Consider the following 24,331-nt stretch of genomic DNA (forward strand, 5'->3'; position numbering starts at 1 on the left):
ACTTAAAATTTTAAAATATATACAATGGGTTCTAAACAAGAAAGTCAGTTAAACTGAAATTTAGTAAAATTAAAAAAGGGTAGGAACATGAGTCAATTTTTCTCAGCTACTTATAGTACTTTTTATGTACTGTCAATAAAAAATAATTCTATAAAATAGACATCTTAACAGAAATATGAGATTTATAAAGATTAAATATTCTTTAAAGAAAAAGTACTCATTAAAATATGGCACTGAGAAAGTAATAATTTTTGAAACTTTTATTAATTTTAAATTTAAAACAAAATCCAGTTTGAACCACAAGTGGAAACACAGTATTTTCAAGATATTTCTAAAGCTATTACTCTACATAATAATGAAACAGAGTTAACAGCATAAACGTAATGTGAACTTTTCATTCCAGTAGTTTATATATTTTCATAGGATGAATTTGTTTTTTATTTACCACCACTTAACAGAACTGTACAAAACCAAAAAGGTATTTTTCAAATGACTTGTCACATGAATGTATTTAAAAACAGAAGTCTGTAAATGCTTGGGTAAAGAAGCAGTCTTCACTTTACAGTGAGTTTGTAAGGTTTTGACTTTGTAAGCAAGGAGAGTAGAGTTGTGTTTTTTGCTGCAAACTCTTTTTATACTTAATCTTACAGGAGTATTGGTATATTGAGAACCCATATATCTATCATGTTTTATGAGATCCTGATCAACTTGATTTTTTTGTGCTAGTTCTTCTCTATCACTCCTTATGCTAGTGGACCAACCTCAAATTATAATTCCATTCTCATCATCACAGCAAGATCTACTGGTCCTTTTCATCACCTGCTGCTGAAGAGAAAAAAGCCTGGGAAGATTCTTGCTGTCTAATCCACTGTTCCCTTAGAGCAAAGAATAGGGCTCAGAGAAGGGAAGGATTTAGCTGGTGATAAAATATGTGTTAAATCTAAGATATGTGCCCTAGAATACAACTCTGCCTCCAATCTCCTATCTTTCAGTCAAGTCACTTCCAACACTGTAAATAAAATATAAGGTGTTCTTAAATTTGTGTCATCAAACATGAAGCTTCTCTTGTTATAATGATCAATTTCCTCCTTCTTTGGATTAAAAATAAAGTTTCCCTTAAGGAAAAAACACCACTTATTACCTCGTGTTCTTAAATTTGTGTCATCAAACATGAAGCTTCTCCTGTTATAGTGATCAATTTCTTCCTTCTTTAGATTAAAAATAAAGTTTCCCTTAAGGAAAAAACACCACTTACTACCTAACCTGATTGATAAAGTTATAGTTTGTTTTAAATGTGACTAAAAGAGTTATCAAGAATTCTGTGGCATCTACTGTTTGATTATTAACAAAAAAGTAGGAAAATGATGACTGATTCTGTAGGTAGGTGTAAGGGTGAATTACTCAAGTTCCAAAATCAAACTCTGATTCTAAACATAGTATCAAAGAAAATTCTCCATTTAGGGATCTGTCTTTAAAAGTTGAAACAATTTTGGAGGTCATCCAGCCCAACTTCCATCCAGATATCATGCCTCTCACATATAGTAGTCTTCTGAATTATAAAAATTTATAAAGTTTTTTTTAAAGCACATAAATAATATTATCTATATATAGAAATATCTATTCAGCAATTCCATAATTTAAATAGTCAAATCAGATTGGGCAGAACTGGTTCCTTCTCATCCCCACAGACTGTATTTACACACTAACGTTACATTTAAATAAAAAGAATAGTACCACCTGACTAAATGGAGAAATTGTACTCTAACACAAATCCTAATTTTTTTCATGAACATAGACTTGTAAGTCACTTATTTGAATTTTAGCTCAATCATATTGTGAAAAAAAAAAAATAAACCAAAACACACACACATATGTGAACAAAACCAAACAAAAACCAGGTAACCTGCTAACCTGGACTTTGGTCTCTCATTTAATGTTCTGGAATGCATATGTGGTTTTCAAAGGTCCAATAAAATCAATCTCTTGTATAGTCTGTGTACATATTAATCGTTTACAAGGATTGTGAATCCACATCATCACAAATGGGAGGCTTTGGTGACTAACCAAATGTGTCAACATAGAAAATAACTCTCTATTTGGTCAAAAGTATAAAAGGTTTGACTTTTTTGGAAATATGAAAAAGCTGGGTACTTGGGAGAGACATGAAAATACTCAGCATAGATAATATGAAAAGTTGAATAAAAGTAACTTTTAGGCCACGGCATATAACAGAACTTATTGCTATTTGAAGTATCATTAAAAATAGGTTCATATATAGAAGGCAATTAGTAATACCTCTTCACTAATATAAAATATGCCCCTTCTAGTAGACATACTCTAGATATCATTTCTAGAACTGCATTTTTCTCATTTCTAAAACCTGTGTATGTATCTGATTAAACTGAGCTTACCAAATTCCACAAATTTATAAATCAATTAAAGTTCTGATTTCGTTGATTTTAGCTTGTTTCATTTCACTCGCATTTGTTTTCTTAGTTCCAAAGGCTCCAGCTGCAAGTTCTCTCTTTGTGTTTTGTATTTTCAGCATGTTTTCTTCAACAGAATCCTTCACAATGAACTGTAAAAAGAAAAAATAAGTTAAAATTGGTTAGGTACTTTATAGGTCACAATACTTAAATTCTTTAATTAAAAAAATGAGACCTAATGAAAATAATGCTCTATTCTAAAGGAATCTGCTTCCTTATAGTATTATGTAGCTGTCAAAAATGATTAATAATAATCTATTAGAAACTGTTTCACTATCCCTTTTTTTCTCAATATACAATAGTAATATTAGAATATGGTATGATAGCTAGAGATGAATGCCATTTTCCCTTATTACTCAGTATATTTCTCCTGTATAAAGAATATAGCTGTAAGGACATGTTATAACTCTATCATCAGATAAGAGCAACATATAAAAAAGCAAACTTTATGGACAATGCTGTAGCTGGAATATTAGCAAAATAAATTCAGCATATTTAAAAAGCCAAGTAAGATTTTCCCAGAAAGAATATACCTTCATCTGGTGTAAAAATTGAAAGAGAAAAAATGTGATCATCTCAATAAATATCAAAGAATGTTATGAAGTTCAACATTTATTCCTCATTAAAAACTTTAATTTTAAAAAGAATCCTCATTAACCTAGAAATAAATGTCCTCAATCTTATTAAGGACATCTACTAGAAACTTACCAAGAACACCATACTTAATGTAAAACAATAAAACTATTTCCAACAAAGTTAGGAACAAGTCAAGAATGATTACTATCATTACTACTATTTAACACTGTATAAGAGGTCCCAGTTACTGTAATAACAAATTGTGTTATAAAATGTTACTAAGTTCTTATATGAGAATACTCCTTATTTATAAAGAACACAGTTTTCAAATTAATCATAAATTCAGTAAATCCCAAACAAGACTTCTTAAATGGGATTTGGTAATCCAAATCCAAAGTTCAATTCATGACTAAATAATAAAAACCAACACAATTTTCAAAAAGGGTAGTGAGAGCACTATGCTCTATTAGATATCAAGGCATACTTTATAAAACCATATAAATTATTAAAGTAACATTGTCCTAGGAAAAGAGATCAATGAAATGGAACAGAGCCCAGAAAGAGACCCATGTAATATATAAGAATTTATGAAGAAGTGACATTTCAAATTGGTAGAAAAAAAAAGATGGACTTAAAAATGGTAATGTAACAAATGATTCTTCATTTGAAAACAATAAAGTTAGATCCATATCATGAATCATAAACAAAAAGTAAAATATTTCAAAAGAATCAGAACTACAGGAGATTTTTTGGGGTAACATTTTTCAAATTTTGAGTATGACCATTTTTACTGATATTTTTATAAAATACTACTTCCAGTGGTGGATCAGACCGTGAAGAATCCACCTGCAATGCAGGAGACCTGGGTTCAATCCCTGGGTTGGGAAGATCCCCTGTAGGAGGGCATGGCAACCCACTCCAGTATTCTTGCCTGGAATATCCCCATGGACAGAGTAGCCTGGTGGACTATACAGTCCATGAGGTTGCAAAGAGTCAGACACAACTGAGAGACTAAGCACAGCACCCCTCCAGTTTACAAAACTTACAGAAGATTCATTTTTAAAATTTGAAGATAAAAGTCTTCTGTTCTAAGCAAGACCTCAAAAATCCAGGAGATATCAAGAAAATGGCTGACATATTTTAAATATTAAAAATTTCTAAACTTTCATGATGAAAAAACAAAGTTCAAAGATAAACAAGAGCCTGGGATAAAAAATTTTCAATACATATAACAAAACATTTAAAATCAGAATTTATAAAGTCCTTTATACTATAAAACTATATTTGTTCTTTATGAAAACTTGGCAAAAGATATAAGCAAGCAATTCACATAAAAATTAACAAGACCAGAATAAAGATGACCCTCATAGTTTGCTCTGCATAATTCTATTTCAATCTTTTATAACAATAAAGTCACGCACCATTTATGTAGTTTTTAAAATCTTACAACCTAATTTCAAAATAGGTATCTTAAAAACTCACTTTTGTGATAATAACTTCTTGCTTCTGGCCAAGTCTATGGCATCTGTCAAAGCACTGATCTTCAGCAGCTGGATTCCAGGCCTGGTAAGAACATGAACTGCATCACTACCACCCTAATCTGTATGTGTTCTATACAAGTCCTTTTGTTGCAGTACTATTCATTCACCTTTTACCAACTGAAATCTTTCTGAATGAATTCAGATAATGACATATTAATAAATGTTCTGGGGACGAAACAATCCACAACACCCCTGACTGCCTTCCCCAATCACTACTGACAGGCAGGTGTTCTCTCCCCTGTCATTTTACTCCACTGCCTCCAGTATCTAATTGAGGGTCGAAATAGAAATCACAAAGTATAAATGATTGTTGAGTAGTCAAATAGTATCTTTCCAGTTTCTTCTCAACCCCTTTCAAGTCAAACTATATCTGCTTAACAGAGGAAGGTTATACACTTTCCGAAATAATTTACATCAGAAAAGATAGATGAGTCCATTTAATGAAAAAGTTTTCTCCCTTTTTGCTGGTCTTTGGTTCTTTTTCTTTCATTTTCCTCCACTCATTATATAAAAGTACAAAAAAAGATTTCAGGAGTAGTCAAAAGTCCTAAAAATTATTTAAGACTTTGAAATATAATTTTCAGTATATATACTTGAAATCAGTTTGACTTCAAAACTGATCTAAGAAAGTAACATTAGCTAATTAACATAAGCATTATCGTAGGGACTCTCTTATGGTAAAGAATAAAACAATGAAGCACTGAAAAGGGAAGACTAAGCAAGAAGGATATAGAGCTTTTCAGTCTAGAAGATAAGGAGTCAAGTGGTTTTGAAATAATATCATGAATTGTCAGGGTGGGATCATTAAATTTTAAACTAAACTATGGAATGATTCTTGAAGCTGAAAATAGGGTTTTTGGAGAAAATGAAAATTTATACAACAAAGTACCAATGGAAAAGAGAAACAAAATCATAAATGAGTAAGTAATGACAAGTTCACAGTACAATTTATACTTATTTTCTTCTTTTTAAAGTTCGCTTGAGATCTAGAGAAGAGGAGATTTTCTAAACTATTAACTTGCTATAATTTGATTTTGGGATTGTTTTTTTGGTATAGAAGTTAGATTTAAAGGACGTATGTAGCTTATGATTTTCTAAAACTGAGAGTCATATTCTGTGAATATTTTGTAGTTTGCAACTGGATACACTTTGAAAGCATTATACTAAGAGGCCAGATAAAATGTTCCTTTCTGCTGTCTGTATTTTGTCAGGAACCTCATGGTGAGATGGCAGTATATATCAAATATGACTAAGATGTATAATAACATTTATTTCATGGTAATAGAAAACCAATAGCTCCCACTCTCATAGGCAGTGATGAAGGAAGCAATTAACTTCATCAAAAGCTCATAATGAAAGATCATAATTTATCTTATCTTTTATATAATACTCCATAAAGAGGTAAAAGATTTTCATGAACAACTTTTTTTTTCCACTGAATCTTATTTTTGGGGGACCTGGCTTTTGTTTTAAAGTTAGTAACAATATCTGAAAACTTAAAATGTTCAGTGAAAAACAATCAACGTACTATGAAACTACTAACATTCTGTAAGTTTTCTAAAAGTGTAACTGTTCAAAGAGTTTAGTCTCTGATCAACTTTATAATAATAATGAAATTACTGTATTTGGTATTAACCTCTTTCTTATCAAGTACTAAGATTATAACCAAAAAATAATAATTTGGGAATCTGTTCCAAAAATCAGCTTCTAGAATTATTATCTGTAGTTACAATGCATAGTTTTTATAATAACCATAATACCAGAACTTCAGCAGATATTTAAAACTTCATCCACAGAACTAAGGCAAGAAAATACAATAGACACTGCCATCCCCACGGCATTAACATGAAATCCATGAATGCCTGAGTATGGCTTATGGCTGTGATATTACTGGAAAGGTTACCCTCAGGTGAGGGGAAAAAAAAAAACCTTGGTAACAGGTATATGCTTCAACTAGATTGTCTATCCAGAATAATTCAAAATTTGTATCTTAGTAAAATTTCTTTGTTATGAATTTTCTGAGTTTCAGGCAGCAAGGTAAAACTACAAACCTTAATTAAGTCTGTGGTTACACAGAAATAGAACAGGGTTTCCTCTAGGTAAGACAGAACGCAATACAAATTAGAAACTGAATTAGTTCAGAGGGTTTCCAGTCCAAAAAAGCCCTTTGTACCATCAAGAAAAAGTGCTCCTGTGGGGATGCAACTCTTAAGTCACACAGTTTGATGAGTCAAGTTCAGAGTGAATTTTAGCTCCCACTCTATCCCTAGGCCTGTTTCATACACAGTGACTGCACTGTATCAGACATTAAAATTTACCTAAAACATCCCATTAATGTTATTTGTTTCTAAATTGTGATGCTGGACCACTTGCACCTTTATAAAAATGCAGTTTCCTGGGTCTCATCTAGGAACTCCTAAATTTGAGGACAGAGGTCAAGTTGTATTTCTTAATTCTTATGCACATGAAAGCTTGAGACGATTAGTACCATGATGGTGGCTACTTTGTCTATTCTGTTTATAGCCAGATTCCATGTCTGGAAGATTCCCTGATACAAAATAGGATCTCATTATTCATGGGCCAAATCAATGAAAACACTTCCCTAAAGCATTAGAAATAACAGAAATAGATTCTGCATATAGAAGAACAGTAGAAAAGCACAGCACAATACTTATGAACATGGACTCAGATCCTGATTTGTGAATTACTAGCTGTGTGACAGGGCAAGTTATTTCACATCTCGGTTTCAGTTTCCTCACCTGTAAAATAGGGATAAGTAACAAGATCTACTCACAGAGATGTTGTGAGAATTTCAGCTGATATATGTAAAGCACTTATAGAGAAAGCCCTCAAAACACATTTCCTAAGTTGTTATCTATTTCTAAAGTTTGCCTAAGAATTTTCACAACCAGTTAAAACTATAAAGGTCTTTTAAAAAAATAAACAAAAAACTATTTGGTAAAGAGGTAGTAACAGATCAAAAAGTCTATAAAATTACTTACTGGATCCATTAAAAAAACTCGAGAAGCTGCAGAAAGATTCAAACCAACTCCACCTGCTTTTAAGGACAGAAGCATTATAGTTGGAGACCCTGCTTCAGTGTTCTGAAAACACTGAATTGATTCAACTCTTTTTTTTTGGGCCATGGAACCATCCAAACGAGTAAATACAAATCCAGAGGCTCTAATGAAGGGGACAAAAGAAAGTAAGTTACTACACTATAAAAACATGTTAAGTAATTATAATCTTTTCATTAAACCAATTTTTTCACTCATTTCTTCTGACAAATATATTCCAATCATCTACTAATAAGTCAGGCTCTACAGTCAACATTTTTTCCTATAAAATCAGGACTTAAACTTAAAAATTCTAAGTTCTCAGGAATATTCTTTATTGTTACTGTTATTTTGTGTGTTGTGTTAGTCGCTCAGTTGTGCCCGACTCTTTGCAACCCCATGGACTGCAATCCACCAGGTTCTTCTGTCCATGAGATTTTCTAGGCAAGGATACTGGAGTGGGTTGCCATTTCCTTCTCCAGGGGATCTTCCCAACCCAAGGATCAAACCCGGGTCTCTTGCACTGCAGGCAAATTCTTTACTGACTGAGCTACAAGGGAAGCCCTGTTATTTTAGATAGATGAAATAAATAAAACTGCTAAAACAGAAATGTCTTTTTGTTATTCAAATTAAAACATTTATATAAAATCCTTTTGCTCAAAGTGAAAACACTGTTTAACTTACCTGAGGGGTGTTTCTATTAAAGACAGAAATGTTGTAAACTGAGAAACAACTAAACTTTTTATGTTGGGGTTCTTCTTTCTTAAATCAATCAATGCATGCATTAGAGCATTAATCTGAAAAAAATTAGGACACCCATTAGGTTCCATTTTGAATGGGAAGAGAAAGGTTCTGACATATTACCTCCCAAAAATGCAAATGTAAAAGACCACTAATTTTTTTTAAAAATTGAGACTATCATATTTTCCATAATCTGAACCCTTTCTCTCTCCCCTTAAATTCACCATTAGATATAAACAAAAAGCCAGTAACCACCAACAAAGTATAATACTCAAGTGACAAGATTAAAAGCAGAATTATTATTTTAAAATATGATTATTTATATAAACATAAAACAAATATTCAAATATTTGCACATGTATATTTACCTTCGAACTGGATGTCCATTCCATATTAGACTTTTTCTCAGTGTTGCATGCCAATTCTTCTGGAGGACATTCTATTAAACTGTCTCCATGTATATCATTTCTGCATAAAGGGCATTTAGCACGAGGCTATATAAGAAAGAACAAAGTACGAGTGACACTTAACAAAGGAACAGAAATATAAATTTGCCTAAAAAGTTTAAAAGGCAAGGTAAATTCCATATCCCTAATAGCATTTTATTAAACCTTTTATTAGATTCATCCATTTGAGATAAATCTGTACATGCTGAACTCCAGGCAGATATAATGTTCTAATGCAGGAAGCGGGATTGGTAAGAGAGCAAAAGTAGGTAATTCTGACTAGCAGCAAGAGCTTGAAACAATAAATATTATTTTCAGCCAAATAAACTATGCATAACAGTTTCTTGAGCTAATTAAAATTCAGCATATTAATTGAAACTACTCTTTAGAAGAAAAACAATTCCTTCTTAATAGTTTATAAAGTAGTTCAGATGTGTTAAGTCCTAGCAGGTTCACTCAAAGCAGTTGTCTGTTGTGTCTATTTTGTACCAAGGCATACTAATAAGACTATCTCTAAAATAACTACATACCAAATACCATTACAATAAAAAAGATTCTCAAACTATCTACAATCAAGACGTGCATTTTCCCCTATATTACCTCTCCACAAAAATGTTTTAAAAAATTGTACTTTAAAAGGACTGCTTAAAGGATTATTCCACTTCACATAAATTTAGACCTACCTAGACATAACAGTCCAATAGCCATGGCATGGCAACTAAGCTGTTGAAATATGGCAAAGACAAATTGAGATGTGCTTTAAGTGTACAATACCACTGAATCTTGAACTTCTAAGTTTAAAAAAATGCATTATAAAAATTGACCTGTTTTACTAGAAAATTTTAAATTACCTTTGTGTCTCACATTGTAAGTCTATTTCTTAGAAATGATCTGAAGAGTCAGTAGAATTAAAACACCAACTGTGAAATATACCTCCAAAGCTATGTCTTTTTATATGACAAGAGCTTAGTTACATGAAATATAAACAGTGATAAAATTAACTATAAAAGGTGCACTAGCAAACCCAAGTGAAAAATTCCTTATAGTCTTTGTTGGGCTTGGGTTTTCATTATACTCAACACTGGAACTCCACACCATCAAACACTGAATTTGTACTAGGCATAAAACTCACCTGCTCATTCTGAATGACTTGACAAATACAAGGTTTACAGAAGACATGTGCACAATGTGTTATGACAGGAGCCATTAAAGAATCCAAGCAAATTGCACATTCTTCATCAGAACCTGAGCTCAGAATTAACTTCATCTTCTTTATTAACTTCTTCCGTAGTTCTTCAGGTGTATCATTCCCTAGAGAAAAGGCTGAATAATTAATTTCAGAGGAAGACTTGTAATACGACTAGACAATCTTAATCTTCCTTATATAGGGAAAAGTTTTGCTTGGGTAGTTCTTAGTCTTTTATTTTTTTATCATAGGTAAAAAGCATGATTTAAATTTGAAATTTTAAGAAAAATTCAGAAGTTCCTCATAACATACCTTACACAGAAACAATATTATAACACAATCTGCAGGTACTGCCATAGAATAAAACACTGATGCAATTTGATCCTTTCTTCTAAGACTATCATTGGAAATCCTGGAAAACCTCATTAATATTCCACTTCATTGTTAAAGAGATTTTTGAGTATATTTCTAGTTGAGTCCTATACTAAAAATCAATGTTCATTTGACAAACCAAATTTAGGCCACATGAATAATTTCTTATTTTGACTTAAATATCTCTAACAAATATAATGTGTAAACCCATCACATTTACCTACCTGAGGGACCACTGGAAGACACTGCATTTGCAAGAAGGTGTGTGTGACAACAAATCTGTCGCAATCTAAGCAAAAGACCCAGGACATCTGCATAGTGTGCAAGGACAGTCCCTTCATTAAAATACCTAGAGGTAAAAATGTTAAATACTATGAAGGCTTCTAAACAACAGTATTTCCTATTCTAAAACAGCACACACAATACACAAAAAATAGCATTGTTCTCTTCTTCCCTAGAAATCACTTCAAAAAAAGAATGGAAAACAGAAAAGTGAACTCTTACCTTTAATGAAACCTCGAGAGATTTACACCAATAAAGCAAAGTATATGAGAAATGGCTGCAAATTACAGGTAATGTCAAACAGGAAAATAATGAGAGATATGATTGCAGATCTCAAGCAGACCTGCCAGAGCACAACTCTTCAAAATAGACAGCATGCCCTAAGGAGAAAGCCACCATCTATTACATGCAGAAACAAAAACAGGGTGTGTGGCTCATGGCTTGAACATCCCAGGACAAGTTTATACCAGGACAAAGGGAAGACAAACTGAATAAGGAAACACACTGACCTACTGTGTTTTTTCTTTTAGAAAATACTACAAGCACAGCATTCCATATCATAGGGAACCCTAAAGCTTCCAATCTCCGTTGAAAGAACTCACATGTAACACCCTGATATATTTCCTACCAGTCAAGGATACAGCTATGATTCCTGTCCCTTTGTATGATGAATCTCTTGCAAACAGCTAGTCCAGAAAGAACTCAAGACATTCATATAAGAGTAATAATCAGCACAGATCAAGGAAGAAAACAAATAGCATCAAAAGAAAACTCACCAGAAAAAAGTTTCCATAGAACAAATTAAAAATTATGACCAAGAATTCTGCTATGATAATACCACTCAATAAAACAGTTAGTTCCTCCTAAAAAAAACACCAATAGCTTAAGGCAGAGACAAAACTTTGAAAAGTTATGGCAAAACAAAACAGAGATCAAAAATGAGCTGGTACAGCTAAAGAATGAGAAAGAGAAAAGTGAACTATAATAGAAAGCCACAGGAAACCCAGCATAAAAGAGACTGCGTGGGTGTGTGCTCAGTCGCTTCAGTTACGTCTGACTCTTTGCGACCATATCGACTGTAGCCCACCAGGCTCCTCTTCCATGGGATTCTCCAGGCAAGAATACTGGAGTGGGTTACTATGTTCTCCTCCAGGGATTCTTGCCCATACAGGTATCAAACCCCTGTCTCCTGCATTGCAGGTGCATTCTTTACCACTGAGCCACTGGACTAGCCACTGATAAAAACACAGGAAAGAATGTGGGAAACAGGATTGAGAAAAGCAAAATTAAACAGAAAAATATAAAAGATCAGAGTAAAATGATACCTATGAAAAAACAAAGACTATCCAACCTACACAGAGAAATAAAATAATGGAGCAGAAAGCAATATTTAAGAAAACTTTCCCAAAGTGGGGTACAGGGGAATCCTGGAGTCTACAAATTTAAATGGTACCACCTGTTCCAGGAAAAAAAAATCAAGAGAGAGAGGTCCTGGTGAAATTGCTGGACTTTAAAGAAAAGAATAAAAATAAAATCAAGGTTTTCAAGGGAAAGATTCAATATAAAATACAGAAAAAAAGACAGTAAAGTTTCTGAAGGAAGAATGAGTGATCCAAAAATTATATACCAAGGCAATCTGATATTTAAGTATTAAAGCAATAGAAGAAATATAGCCTAATGGTTAAGAGGACAGACTCCAGAGCTAAACTATCTGAATTCAAAACCTGACTCTGTCAGTTTAACTGTGAAACCTTGGGCAGATTTCTCAACCTGTGCCTTGAGCTTCCTCAGTTGTAACAGTGGCATAATATATACCTAACAGGATTGCTATATTAAAAAAGTTACCATATGCAAAGCATTTACAACAGTGCTGAACTACAGTGAATGATATATATGTGCTAATATTATTAGTAAGGGTAATATTATGGCAACAAATGCTTCTCAGTACTCAAGAATGCAGGCTTCCCAGGTGGCACAGTAGTAAAGAATTCACCCACCAATGCAGGAAATGGATACCCACTCCAGTATTCTTGCCTGGGCAGTCTACACAGTCCATGGAGTCACAAAGAGTCAAATGCAACTGAGCACGCACATAACAACAACATTCAAAAATGCAAGGAATAGGCAATATAAAGATTAAACTTACAAATTCTAGAATCAAACTGCCTGAGTTTAAGCACCAGCTCTGTCATTAGCTGTGTGACACAACGTAAGTCAACTAACTGCCTCCGTGCCTCAGATTCTTCCTCAGTAAAATGTAGGTAATCTTTGTACTGACTTAATAGAATTGCTGTGAATTAATACACATAAAGCACTCTCAGATGATTGCATTAACACCCAGTAACTGCTCAATGTTTGTAAATGTATTACCTAATAAGATATTTTTAAAATACTTATTTCTTTAAGAACAGCTTCAATAAAGATTTTTTTTCAACTTTTCAAATACAATAACATTTACCAATAGTCTAACTACTTCTTGGCATCACTTCTTACACTGAAAATCATTATTTCAGTTTAAGAAATTCCTTTTGAGTGCCAGATACTGAAGTAGAAGCCTCCTCCTACCTCACCAGCTACTTCTGTCTTGTTAGAACTCTTCTCTAACTTCACTCACTCTCTTGGTGACCTTATCCAGTCCCCTGGCTTTAATTATCATTTACACACAGGTGACTTTCAAATTTGTATCAAACCAAGGTAATTCCTATGAACTCAAACCTCATATCCAACCGAGTATGTGCCATCTCCAGTTGGAAAACACACAGGGATCACAGAATCAATGTGTCCAAAGTGGAGTTTCTCATTTTCCCTGAAAAAATTCTGCCCCTCCCATAGACATATTCTGCAAATGGCAATTTCATCCTTCTAGTCACTCACGTGAAAAACCTTCCAGTAATCTTCCACTTCTCACACTGCACACTATATAAAATCAGCAAGTTCTATTGGCTCTCCCTTCAAAACATAACAAAATCTAGGCATTTCTCACCCTCCTCATCACTATTACTGCAGCAAGAAAACACCATCATCTCTTACTTTGATTACTGCCACTGTTCTCCCTGTGCTAACTCGCTTCAGTCATGTCCGACTCTGCAACCCTATGGATGGCAGCCCACCAGGCTCCTCTGTTCATGGGGATTCTTCAGGCAAGAATACTGGAGTGAGTTGCCGTGCGCTCCTCCAGGGGATCTTCCCAACCCAGGGATCGAACCTGTGGTTCTTATGTCTCCTGCACTGGCAGGCAGTTTCTTTACCACTAGCGCCATCTGAGAAGTCCCAACTGTTCTCCCTATTTATGCCTTATTACTAAATAACACAACATAAAAATAAAAATTAAATTAAATTAAATAAAAATAAAATTAAGTCACTCTTGCGGTTCAAAACACTTCAGAGGTTCCTAAATCTCATAAACAGTAAAAGCCAAAGTTCCTAAAATATGCCACAATGCCTTACATAATTGTCACCCGCCCCTACTCCAACACCTCTCTACCATCATTACTATTTTCCACCTTGCTCATATTATCCAGCCACAATTGCCTCTTTGTTGCTCAAGTTCCTCAGGTTTACTCCCAACTCAGGACCTTTACACTTGCTGTCCCCCTCTGCCAGAAATGTCCCCTAGCCCCAATCTTCTTTAAATCCTTTCCCATGTATTACCTTCTTGGTGAAATCATCTTCCCTGAACGCTATAAAAATTTCAAGTTTTAGTCTTTAATAGGTTTATTTTCCCTATGTATACTTCTTTCAACACTTTTAATCTTCTCCCATGTCACAAAAACAGCAATAGAAGCAAGTAAGGTCTTCTGACTAAGCAATTCAAAACTTGCCATTTCACATAAACTTTTTTCCCTAACTGTAGGAGTTACTTATGTGGTGAATTATAATACTATTTTACTCCAACTATTAATTTATAAAAAAGTAGTTTGAATACTTAAAAACAAATTATACTTCAGTGTACTCAAGGCTTTTATAACTTACATTTCTCAAAAGGCTCTTCAATTAAAGTTAACAAAGAAAAAAACTAATTTCTAAAATGACTTTCTTTCTCCATACCTTCCAATAGTAGCTTTGCCTTCGTTTTTCACGGACTGGTAAATCTTTCTCTCTTCATCTGAAAGTGTAATGTGCTGAATAAATACTTTACGTTCTGGTAACTCCAAAACAGGTTTTCCTTTAATTTTGCTTGTCTTTGTTCTTCTAAGTGTAATATTTTTAATAAGGGACTGCAAACGCCTAGTCAAAATAAAACAAATAATTATATAACTTTTTATTCCTACATAAGTTGATTCAATGAGAACAAAAATAAATATATTAATCTGTTAGTTTTATAAACTTAGTAAAGATTTGAAAAAAAATGTTTAGGGATTTTTATCCAATCTGATGATGACAGACATTTTCTACAGAGAAAATCAGAGCAACAAAATGCATCTAAATTTGCTCTCAATTCAGTACCTGTCACAGTTTAATCTTTCATTCTGTCCTTATTTTTCTTACACTCGTCTCCCCATTTTTCTAATCACTAACCATTTTTATTTCTCAATTCTGTCAACTATATCACCCAATGTTTGACACTCAAATTCTTAAGCACCTATTAAGCACAAGGCATTATACTAAGTATCATAAATTCATAAATATGAGTAAGATCTTATCTTCAAAAAGTTTCTCCAGTAATATGAAAATCAAGGTACATAAATAAGTAATTTTTATAAAATAATGAATACCAAAAATAAAAACATGATGTGACAATTCAGAAGAGGGATAAATGCCTTTTTAGATTCTACAACCTTTACACTCTCTTTTCTCAGTATCAGGGAAAAAAGAAAGTGTATCAATGCTTTAAAAAAAGATATTTTCCTAACACTGAAATATAAATACAATTTCTTAAATTAGAATTCAAACAGTTGACTCTAAGGAATCAAGTAGACAATACTGCAAGCTAGGTTAGTGGCTTTTGAACCTTTTTCACTATAACTCACAGTAAGAAGTCTATCCAACAAACATAAACACAAACACATACATGACAGAAATGAATATTTCATAAAATGATAGTTTGTGATACACTTTGCTGTTTTATTAAATCTTCTACTCTATTTCATTTTATTTAATGAACAGCTATAATGCTAGCTGCCATCTTTATGATACTGTTTGTGATACACTTTTCTGTTTTATTAAATCTTCTACTCTATTTCATTTTATTTAATGAACAGCTATAATGCTAGCTGCCATCTTTATGATTTTACAAACTGCTAATGAATCCTAAACCCTGTCTGAAACCCACCACTGTAGCAAAATATGTGAACCACGTTAGCCGAATACCTTGCTTTTATTTTAAAATGGCTATCACCAAGTTGACTTTCATGTTCTCAACTTTTATCTATCTCCACCAGAAACAACTTTCTCTCTTGTAGAAACTCTTGGTGATGCCACTGTATTATCACAACATTCAATTATCACTAAAACTATCTAATGCTTAAAACTTATCAGTTATGCAAATTTAGTGCATATTGGATTCTCTGAGCATATTTTTCCTATTACTGTTTATTAATGGTGGTTTTGACGGTAAGAGCAACACACAAAGACCATATAGCTCTGCTCTTTCTTCACAGTTTTGACTAAAATCAGGGGAAAGTCTGATTAACCTTTTAGTGATAGTTAGAAATTTTCATCTCCATAAACAAGAATCATTAGATTTTTAGAGTCAAATGCATTAAGCTGTAAACACGTTTTGGAGAGGAAAGCCACAACAGTCAGGTTAAAGGGGTAATGAAAGTGGCAACTGGTTCAAGCTGCTAACAATTATTTGTAACTATCAGTTGTGAAATTACTTACCTAAGTCCAGCTTCATCTCCCACTGTGACAGGACGCTGTATTGTTCTATGCCACCATTCTCTATCAACAAATGGTTTAAGTTTTAAAAAGGAAAGAAGAGACCACAAGTCCTTTAAAGAATTCTGAATTGGAGTGCCTAAAAAGAACATAAAACTCTTATAACTCTACAGCAAGAGTACACAATCAAAATATCCACCTGGCCCAATTAACTGAGACAACACTTGAAAATGGGCACGTAGTTCTAAGCATACCCACTATTAAGCTGTGACTATAACGCTTTGTTAAACATATACACAATCTCAAAATCCAGTCTGGCTCTAACTTTTAGCTCTCACTTGCCATACTAACAAAAAAAACACAGATCCTGTAAACTTAACTTTCCCCTTATCAAGAACATTTACTTATCAGATTTTTAAAACAGTAGCACTAGCAAGAAGAAAAAAACTAATTTTTGAGTTTATATTCTTGTCCCCATCTTCCAGTACAGGTTCACATGTAGCAAACAAGCTCCAAGATGGGAAGCAGAGAAATCAAGATTCTGATTGGAGAATTAAAGTGTCAAATCCAATGTTGAAAAATTATTCCGGTGACTGTTCTATAAATAAACTATAATTCAAATGTTGCTGTATCATGGGCAGTTAAGAAAAAAAGTCAGTTTTATTAAATGATTTCTATAATTAATTTTTGGAGAGACTTTATATCCACTTCAAATTTACAAGTTACCTCATAACTTACTTAACAATATGTATTTTGGAATTAACTTTTCTAAAGTATATGCTATCTCAAAATCCAGTGAGATAGTATATGTTATCTCAAAATCCATATCATTACCTGTCAAAACCCATCTTCTTTCTGCTTCTAAATCAAGTACAGCTTTTGTTTGCTGAGCATTTGGATTTCGTATGGCATGTCCTTCATCCAGGATCACTCTTAGCCACCTTATGCTATGTAATGGACTATCACCCTTAGTCTAAAATAAATATTTCATATGAATTAAAAACACAAGAAATTAAGATAATACTTTATGTAATTTGATAATAATATGAGTTATTTTTTAATATCATCACCTACTACGTGGTAGGTACTTCTTTAAGCATTACATACATTAAATTATTGAATGTTCACCAACTTTTATAAGTATTATTATTCCTAGTTTACAAATGAGAAAATTGAAGCACCAAGGTATGGTATATGTTGCTCAAAGTACCATAGCTAGGAAGTGCTAAGCTAGCATTCAAATCCAGGTTGTCTAGCTTTCTGCTGAGATCATGGTTCAAAACACTAAGTTATCATGCCTCAAACATATGACATATGATGTCAGCTATAAGAATTATCTGAATATAACAGAATGACTTTTTTAAGTAAAAATCAATGTTCTTACCCGAAAACTAAAATTTTTATAATAGAGTATTTTGGAGAACATTTTCACTTAACAACTGGAATTAGACAATTGGAATCCTAAATGAATTGGGAAACTCCTAAGTTTCAGATATTAAAAAAGCTTATTTTTAAATAAACAATGATCAAATCATTGTGACAGAAAACAATATTCCAAATTAGAAAAAGAATTCATTGACAAATTGCTGGATACACTTAAAATTCAAATTTAAAAATTCAAGTGGTCTAAATATAAAATATTCCTAAATTATTCCTAAATTATTATCTAAAGGAAGTTGAACCTTCTTTTTTTCTGGCGAAATACTAAAAAACAATTTTCTCTTGTGGTGACTACAGAGGCAGAAGCAGCATCACCCTCTAAGAGGTGACACCCAAGGCCTGCCCTTCACACCTGTACATGAGGGCCAAGCAGCCCCACACCCCAGAAGATCAGACGACGGGGTCCCCGCACTAGCTACGATCACAGCTGGAAGGACAGCTTGATGCTCAAGTTTCTCCATCTGTGCAGTGATGATGTGGCAAATTCCACATCTAAAGAAACCCATCAACTCCTGAAACAGGTCCTTAATTTGGAGGTAGAACCCACAGAAGGGATTCAGGGCACTCCCACCAGTTCCTGAAATTATATGCTAAGTTATGTGGATAGGTATGCATGTGAATGGTTCTGAAAAAGGGGTCTAGAGCAACACTGTCCAACAGGAATGTTGTGCAAGCACATATGTCATATTCAATTTTCCAGTAGCCACACTTAAGTAACAAGATGCAGGTAAAATTAATTTTAATAAAATATTTTACTTAAAAAATTTCCTATTTACTTCTTATATATTCAGAAAGAAAAAAAGGAAGAGTATAAAGCCTAAATTTTAGAATACTTTAGAAACCTGAAGCAATTTCTTAAATTCAACTTCTGAAAATCTCTGAGTATCAACACACTTACACCATAGTCATGAGTTAAAATATTGTATGTAGTCAAAACAATATCCTGTTTTGAAAGCAAGGTTGGGTCTCTAACACGATCAGGACCATAATAAACATAAAAATTCAAATGCACATCTGATTTTATGTGTTGTCCAAACTGGTCCTAAAAGAAAATTAGAAATACTTTAATAATGAGAAGATTAGTATCAGGTTTAATATGTATATAAAATATACTGTCTTGGCAGTTTGACAAGTCAAACTACTAAAATCCCATAAAAACAAGTTTCACGAAATCTAAACTAAAACAACAATAACAATACTAACATTTTATTGCCAGATAAACTGACATATTTACAGTAATAATACATTATATAAATTTTGCCTGGCCCTACCAGTGAGCGGCTGCTTCATCTTTAGAAGTTAAATGAAGGAAATGGCAACCCACTCCAGTACTCTTGCCAGGATAATCCCATGGACGGAGGAGCCTGGTAGGCTGCAGTCCATGGGGTCGCTAAGAGTCGGACATGACTGAGCGACTTCACTTTCACTTTTTCCTTTCATGCACTGGAGAAGGAAATGGCAACCCACTCCAGTGTTCTTGCCTGGAGAATCCCAGGGATGGTGGGCTGCCATCTATGGGGTCACACAGAGTCGGACACGGCTGAAGCAACTTAGCAGCAGCAGCAAGCTCTTTTAAGATAGTAATTAGGTTTTCTTAAATTTAGTATTCTACAAAAAGGATCTTTAATGATTCCAGTTTAATCTTTAAAAATTAAACAATAGAAGAACAGTAAGGAATATTTTCATGAATGTAGGTAGAGTTTCAAGCACAGTATCCACTTTCATTCATTTATTGTAAGAATACTATTTGTCAGGTATAAACTAGAAAGATGGTACAGCTAAAGAAAAAAATAAGACCAGGTTGCTGCCCTCCTTAACAACAAGATCAGTTTTTAAAACTTAAGAGTTTTTTGTTTGGGTTTTTTTAACTTATGAAAACATCAGAGCTGAGAGATTCTGAGCAGAAAAAAAAAAAAAGATGAGAAAGAGAAGACACTAAGGAGACATAGCTGGGAAACTATTAGGTGAAAAATGATGAAAGATGAAGACCTAAACCAGAATGGCAAAAGTAAGCCCAGAATGGAAAGGGCTGATGTGTACCTGGACTGATGGGGACTTGAGAACTAATACAGAATATGAAGAAAAGGGAGAAAACAAAAGAAGACTCTGAAACTTAAAAAACTACTAGAAGAACTGTGTGATAATGATACAAAGAAGTTTTAAAAAAAAATTAAGGAAAAACAGGCATAAAGATGAGAAAGAGGTAATGAGTATTACTATTTTAGACATTTTAAATTTTTGGTCACCTTAAAATTTCTAACTGGAGAAATACACCACAAAAATTTAAATATTGGCCTATAATGCAAGTGTAGATATAGACTTCAAAGTTATCAGTATCAGTACATGAAATCACTGGAATAAATAAGATGCTCTAAGGAAAACAAATACAATGATAAAGGTAGGTTTAGGGAAAGAGGCTAGATTGAGCAATATTTAAAGAGCAAAGCTTATGCTTCTATTGGAGGATAAGACATGAGGTCTGAGGTACAATTTAAAATATTCCAGCAAAGAAAAATATAGAGCAAATGTGGTGAACTTTTGATTCTTAAATCTAGAGGACTAATATGAAAGAGGAGAATGAAAAAGTTGGCTTAAAGCTCAACATTCAGAAACGAAGATCATGGCATCCAGTCCCATCACTTCATGGCAAATAGATGGGGAAACAGTAGCAGACTTTATTTTTGGGGGCTCCAAAATCACTGCAGATGGTGACTGCAGCCATGAAATTAAAAGACGCTTACACCTGAGAGGGAAAGTTATGACCAACCTAGACAGTATATGAAAAAGCAGAGACATTACTTTGCCAACAAAGGTCCGTCTAGTCAAGGCTATGGTTTTTCCAGTAGTCTTGTATGGATGTGAGAGTTGGACTATAAAAAAAGCTGAGCACCAAAGAATTGATGCTTTTGAACTGTGGTGTTGGAGAAGACTCCTGAGAGTCCCTTGGACTGCAAAGGAGTCCAACCAGTGCATCCTAAAGGAGATTAGTCCTGGGTGTTCATTGGAAGGACTGACGCTGAAGCTGACACTCCAATACTTTGGCCACCTGATGCGAAGAACTGACTCATTTGAAAAGACCCTGATGCTGGGAAAGACTAAAGGCAGGAAGAGAAGGGGACGACAGAGGATGAGACGGTCGGATGGCAATACCGACTCAATGGACATGAGTTTGGGTAAACTCCAAGAGTTGGTGATGGACAGGGAGGCCTGGCGTGCTGCAGTCCATGGGGTCACAAAGAGTTGGACACGACTAAGCAACTGAACTGAACTGAACATGGATCTCATTACAATTTTTTGTAATATTGAAGAAAAAAGAAAAAAAAGCTTAGGAGAAAAAAGGCAGACTACATATGATGTATGGAAGAAGTGGAGAAAAACAATGGTCACTGGGGCAGCAAACAAAATCTTGAGTGAAGGACCAAAGAATATCAAAGTTTTAAGAACAAATATAAGATTAATTTTTTAATTTGTAATTTATGCTCATTCCCTCTATTTACCAAAATGGTTAAAGATGATTTACAAAATAACACATAACAAAAAGTAATAAAAGGAAAACAAAAAAGAAAGTCAGTGCAGGGGAAAAGATAAAGGGAATCCACTGGACACGGCAACAATGAAATCTCTGACGAGACTAAGGAAGACAGGAGCAAAACCCAGACTTACTGTGGGCTAAAGAGAGAATGAAATCTGAAACAGCAAAGGCAAAAATATAAAGAAGATAAAACATGAAACGTTAAAGGTGAAAATCCAGAAATTTTATTAAGAAATCTTTATCAATTATCAAGAGAATTTTATCAAGAATTTTATCAAGTGGAAAAGGAAAGGAGAAAGAGAACAGTATGAGAAAAGTCAATCAATGTGTTAGCCTTTAAATGGAACAGATAATATTTGTGGAAAATTAGAATTGACATAAAAGAAAATTAACTCTTGGTGAAAGAGAACCTATAGTATTGAGTTTGTAGTCACTGTGGTAGGTTGTATGTGTGTGTCTGTCTGAGTGAATGAAATAGGAGTTACTACTTAATTTTCCACCGGGACGATAGGTAACCTAAATACCCCAAAAAATTATGTGGTGTATTTGGGATTGGCATCTTACTCCTTTAACTGGATTCCTTCCCACATCTGAAGACAAAGAAAGGAAGGAAAGGTTACTTCTAACCTGCTTATTACAGTACTGTACAGTTATGTCACTGGGGGGCTTGGAAGACAGCAACTTGCAGAGATTGCAAAATTCTAATTCTTATCCCTATATGCTCAACCATCACTCCTTTAAAATGAGACATAATCATTAAATGTGACACATACTCAAGAGAAAGCATTTGAAAATCAAAAGGATCTGAGTATGTTTCATGAAAGAGCCAGTGGAGAAAGACCGGATAACCAGACAAGAGGAAGAATAACAGACAAAATGCAAAAGCAGAAAGAGATGAAATCTAATGTACAGACTCATGTTCTGATCTTTATAAAGAATAGGAACTCTTCCACGTCTGAGATAAAAGGAGGCAAGTTGAGGACAGATGCAGATAACCTTGCAGGTGGCAAGAATGGAAGTTCAAATACAGTGGTCTTTATGTTCACAATGCTTTCAACAGTCATTAGTTCATTATAACATGCAGCTTGAAGGTCAAACTAGAAAGGAAATAGAACCAAGCTGCTCCTACACAAAAAAAGGCTCCATTCCAATGTAATGTTTTACAACAGAAAAGCAATCTCGAAGGAAAAAAAAAGACTGTATTTTCTGGCGAGTAGCTTAAAAGTATAGGCTCTAGAGTAAGAATGTTGGACACTATCTCCTTGCTCCATTATTTATTGGCTGGACGACCTTAGGCAAGTTATTTAATTTCTCTGTGTTTTAATCCAGTCACTTGGAAAATGAGAATACTAGTTATGAGGATTCACTGAGAAAATCTATGAAAAGAGTTTAGGAAAAACTGAGCATATAAGAGCTCATTAAATGTTTGTAATAAGCTGTTAAAACAAACAAGTTATCATTAGTGGTGCACTTCAGAAAGAGATTTCAACAGTTCATAAATATGATGTGGTCTTAAACTATACACCTTTCCTACTTCAGGAGACAGAAAGGAAAGAGGCAGAAGTATAAGTCAAATCTTACAATAAGCAGCTGACAATGTTTCTTTCTCTACTATACATTTTCAGAGAAAAATTACTTCAATTCAGTAAAAATAACCCCAAGTCAATTAACAATTATTTGAATTTAACTATAAAGTGCTAAACAACCATATTTCTCCCAATGAGTGACTCTCTTATAGTGTAAGACAAATATAAATTATATTTTTAAAGGGCTGTAAAGACTTACCATCCAGTTGCTTAACACAGAAAGTGGACAGATGATCAGTGTTGTTCTTGGTTTATCTTCAACATCAGTTTTCTTTGAACTCTCCACTGCAGATGCTCCTAAAAGAATGAATCAGCGACACATCCTTCAGCAGGTTTTTCTCAAACATACATGAAGTCAATAAATATATGTCAAAAATGTGCTTCTATGAAGAGAAATTAGGAGTAATTAAAAAGAAACAAAAAAAACCTTCTGTTTCTAACCATAATGAAGTAACAGGAACTAGATTTTACCTTGCCACTTTATACAACTAAAAATCTGAATAGTGATTGTTTATGAGGAATGTAGAGAATGATAACTGAGAAAGGGCATAGGGAAGAAATTTGGAATATCTCCTAATACTTGTTAGGTTATTCAAAGTTATTAAAATTTGTTTTATGCAGTTTTCAGAATTTGTACTATAGTTAATGTGGTATCAGACTCCAAGATGGGCCCAAATGGTATCTATTTCCCCAAAGTCACAATCTTGTATAGCCCCCTTCCACATTCAACTAGACTTGGTGTATATGATCCCCTGGAGAAGGAAATGCCAACCCACTCCAGTATTCTTGCCTGGAAAATCCCATGGACAGAGGAGCCTGGTGTGCTACAGTCCATGGGGTTGTGAAGAGTCAGACACAACTTAGCAACTAAACAACAACAATATGACCAACAGGATATGGCAGAAATAATAGTGTATCACTTCTGAGATTGTTGTAGAAGACACCACTTCTACTCAGATGCCCTCTCCCTCTGTCTAGTCAGCTTCTCTCTCTGATCACTCTCTAACATCTTTGGGTTCATTGTATGGCTTACTTGTTCTCCAAGGTAATTTACACTTCCGTACACTATGTGTTCCTGTTCCTTGCCTATAAACTGAGATTTTTGCGGGGGGGGGGGGGGGAGGCTGTGCCCCACAGCTTCTGAGATCTTGGTTTCCTGACCAGGGATCTAATCCTTGCTACCTGCATTAGAAGCACAGAGTTTTAACAACTGAACTGCCAGAGAAGTCCCACATTTCTTAAAATTTCTACTGTTAGGGTTAAGAGT

At 33.9% G+C, this 24,331-nt stretch overlaps 1 protein-coding gene across 2 annotated transcripts in view; it reads right to left on the bottom strand.

Moving 5' to 3' along the window:
• Positions 1-245: 245 nt before the first annotated feature.
• Positions 246-24,331, bottom strand: part of HLTF (helicase like transcription factor) — a 59,685-nt gene continuing 35,599 nt past the window's right edge. For both annotated transcript variants that reach the window (XM_040234477.1, XM_040234470.1), the window contains exons 14-25: positions 23,264-23,361; positions 18,845-18,988; positions 17,341-17,479; positions 16,510-16,645; positions 14,734-14,913; positions 10,629-10,753; positions 9,979-10,157; positions 8,769-8,894; positions 8,344-8,456; positions 7,606-7,786; positions 4,545-4,625; positions 246-2,578 (exon numbers count right to left, since the gene is read on the bottom strand). In XM_040234477.1, the coding sequence (XP_040090411.1) occupies positions 2,426-2,578; positions 4,545-4,625; positions 7,606-7,786; positions 8,344-8,456; positions 8,769-8,894; positions 9,979-10,157; positions 10,629-10,753; positions 14,734-14,913; positions 16,510-16,645; positions 17,341-17,479; positions 18,845-18,988; positions 23,264-23,361 (1,655 nt within the window). In that variant the 3' untranslated portion in view covers positions 246-2,425. The remainder of the gene's footprint in view (positions 2,579-4,544; positions 4,626-7,605; positions 7,787-8,343; positions 8,457-8,768; positions 8,895-9,978; positions 10,158-10,628; positions 10,754-14,733; positions 14,914-16,509; positions 16,646-17,340; positions 17,480-18,844; positions 18,989-23,263; positions 23,362-24,331) is intronic.

Source organism: Oryx dammah, unplaced genomic scaffold, assembly GCF_014754425.2.
Source record: "Oryx dammah isolate SB20612 unplaced genomic scaffold, SCBI_Odam_1.1 HiC_scaffold_2, whole genome shotgun sequence".
Taxonomy (NCBI): domain Eukaryota; kingdom Metazoa; phylum Chordata; class Mammalia; order Artiodactyla; family Bovidae; genus Oryx; species Oryx dammah.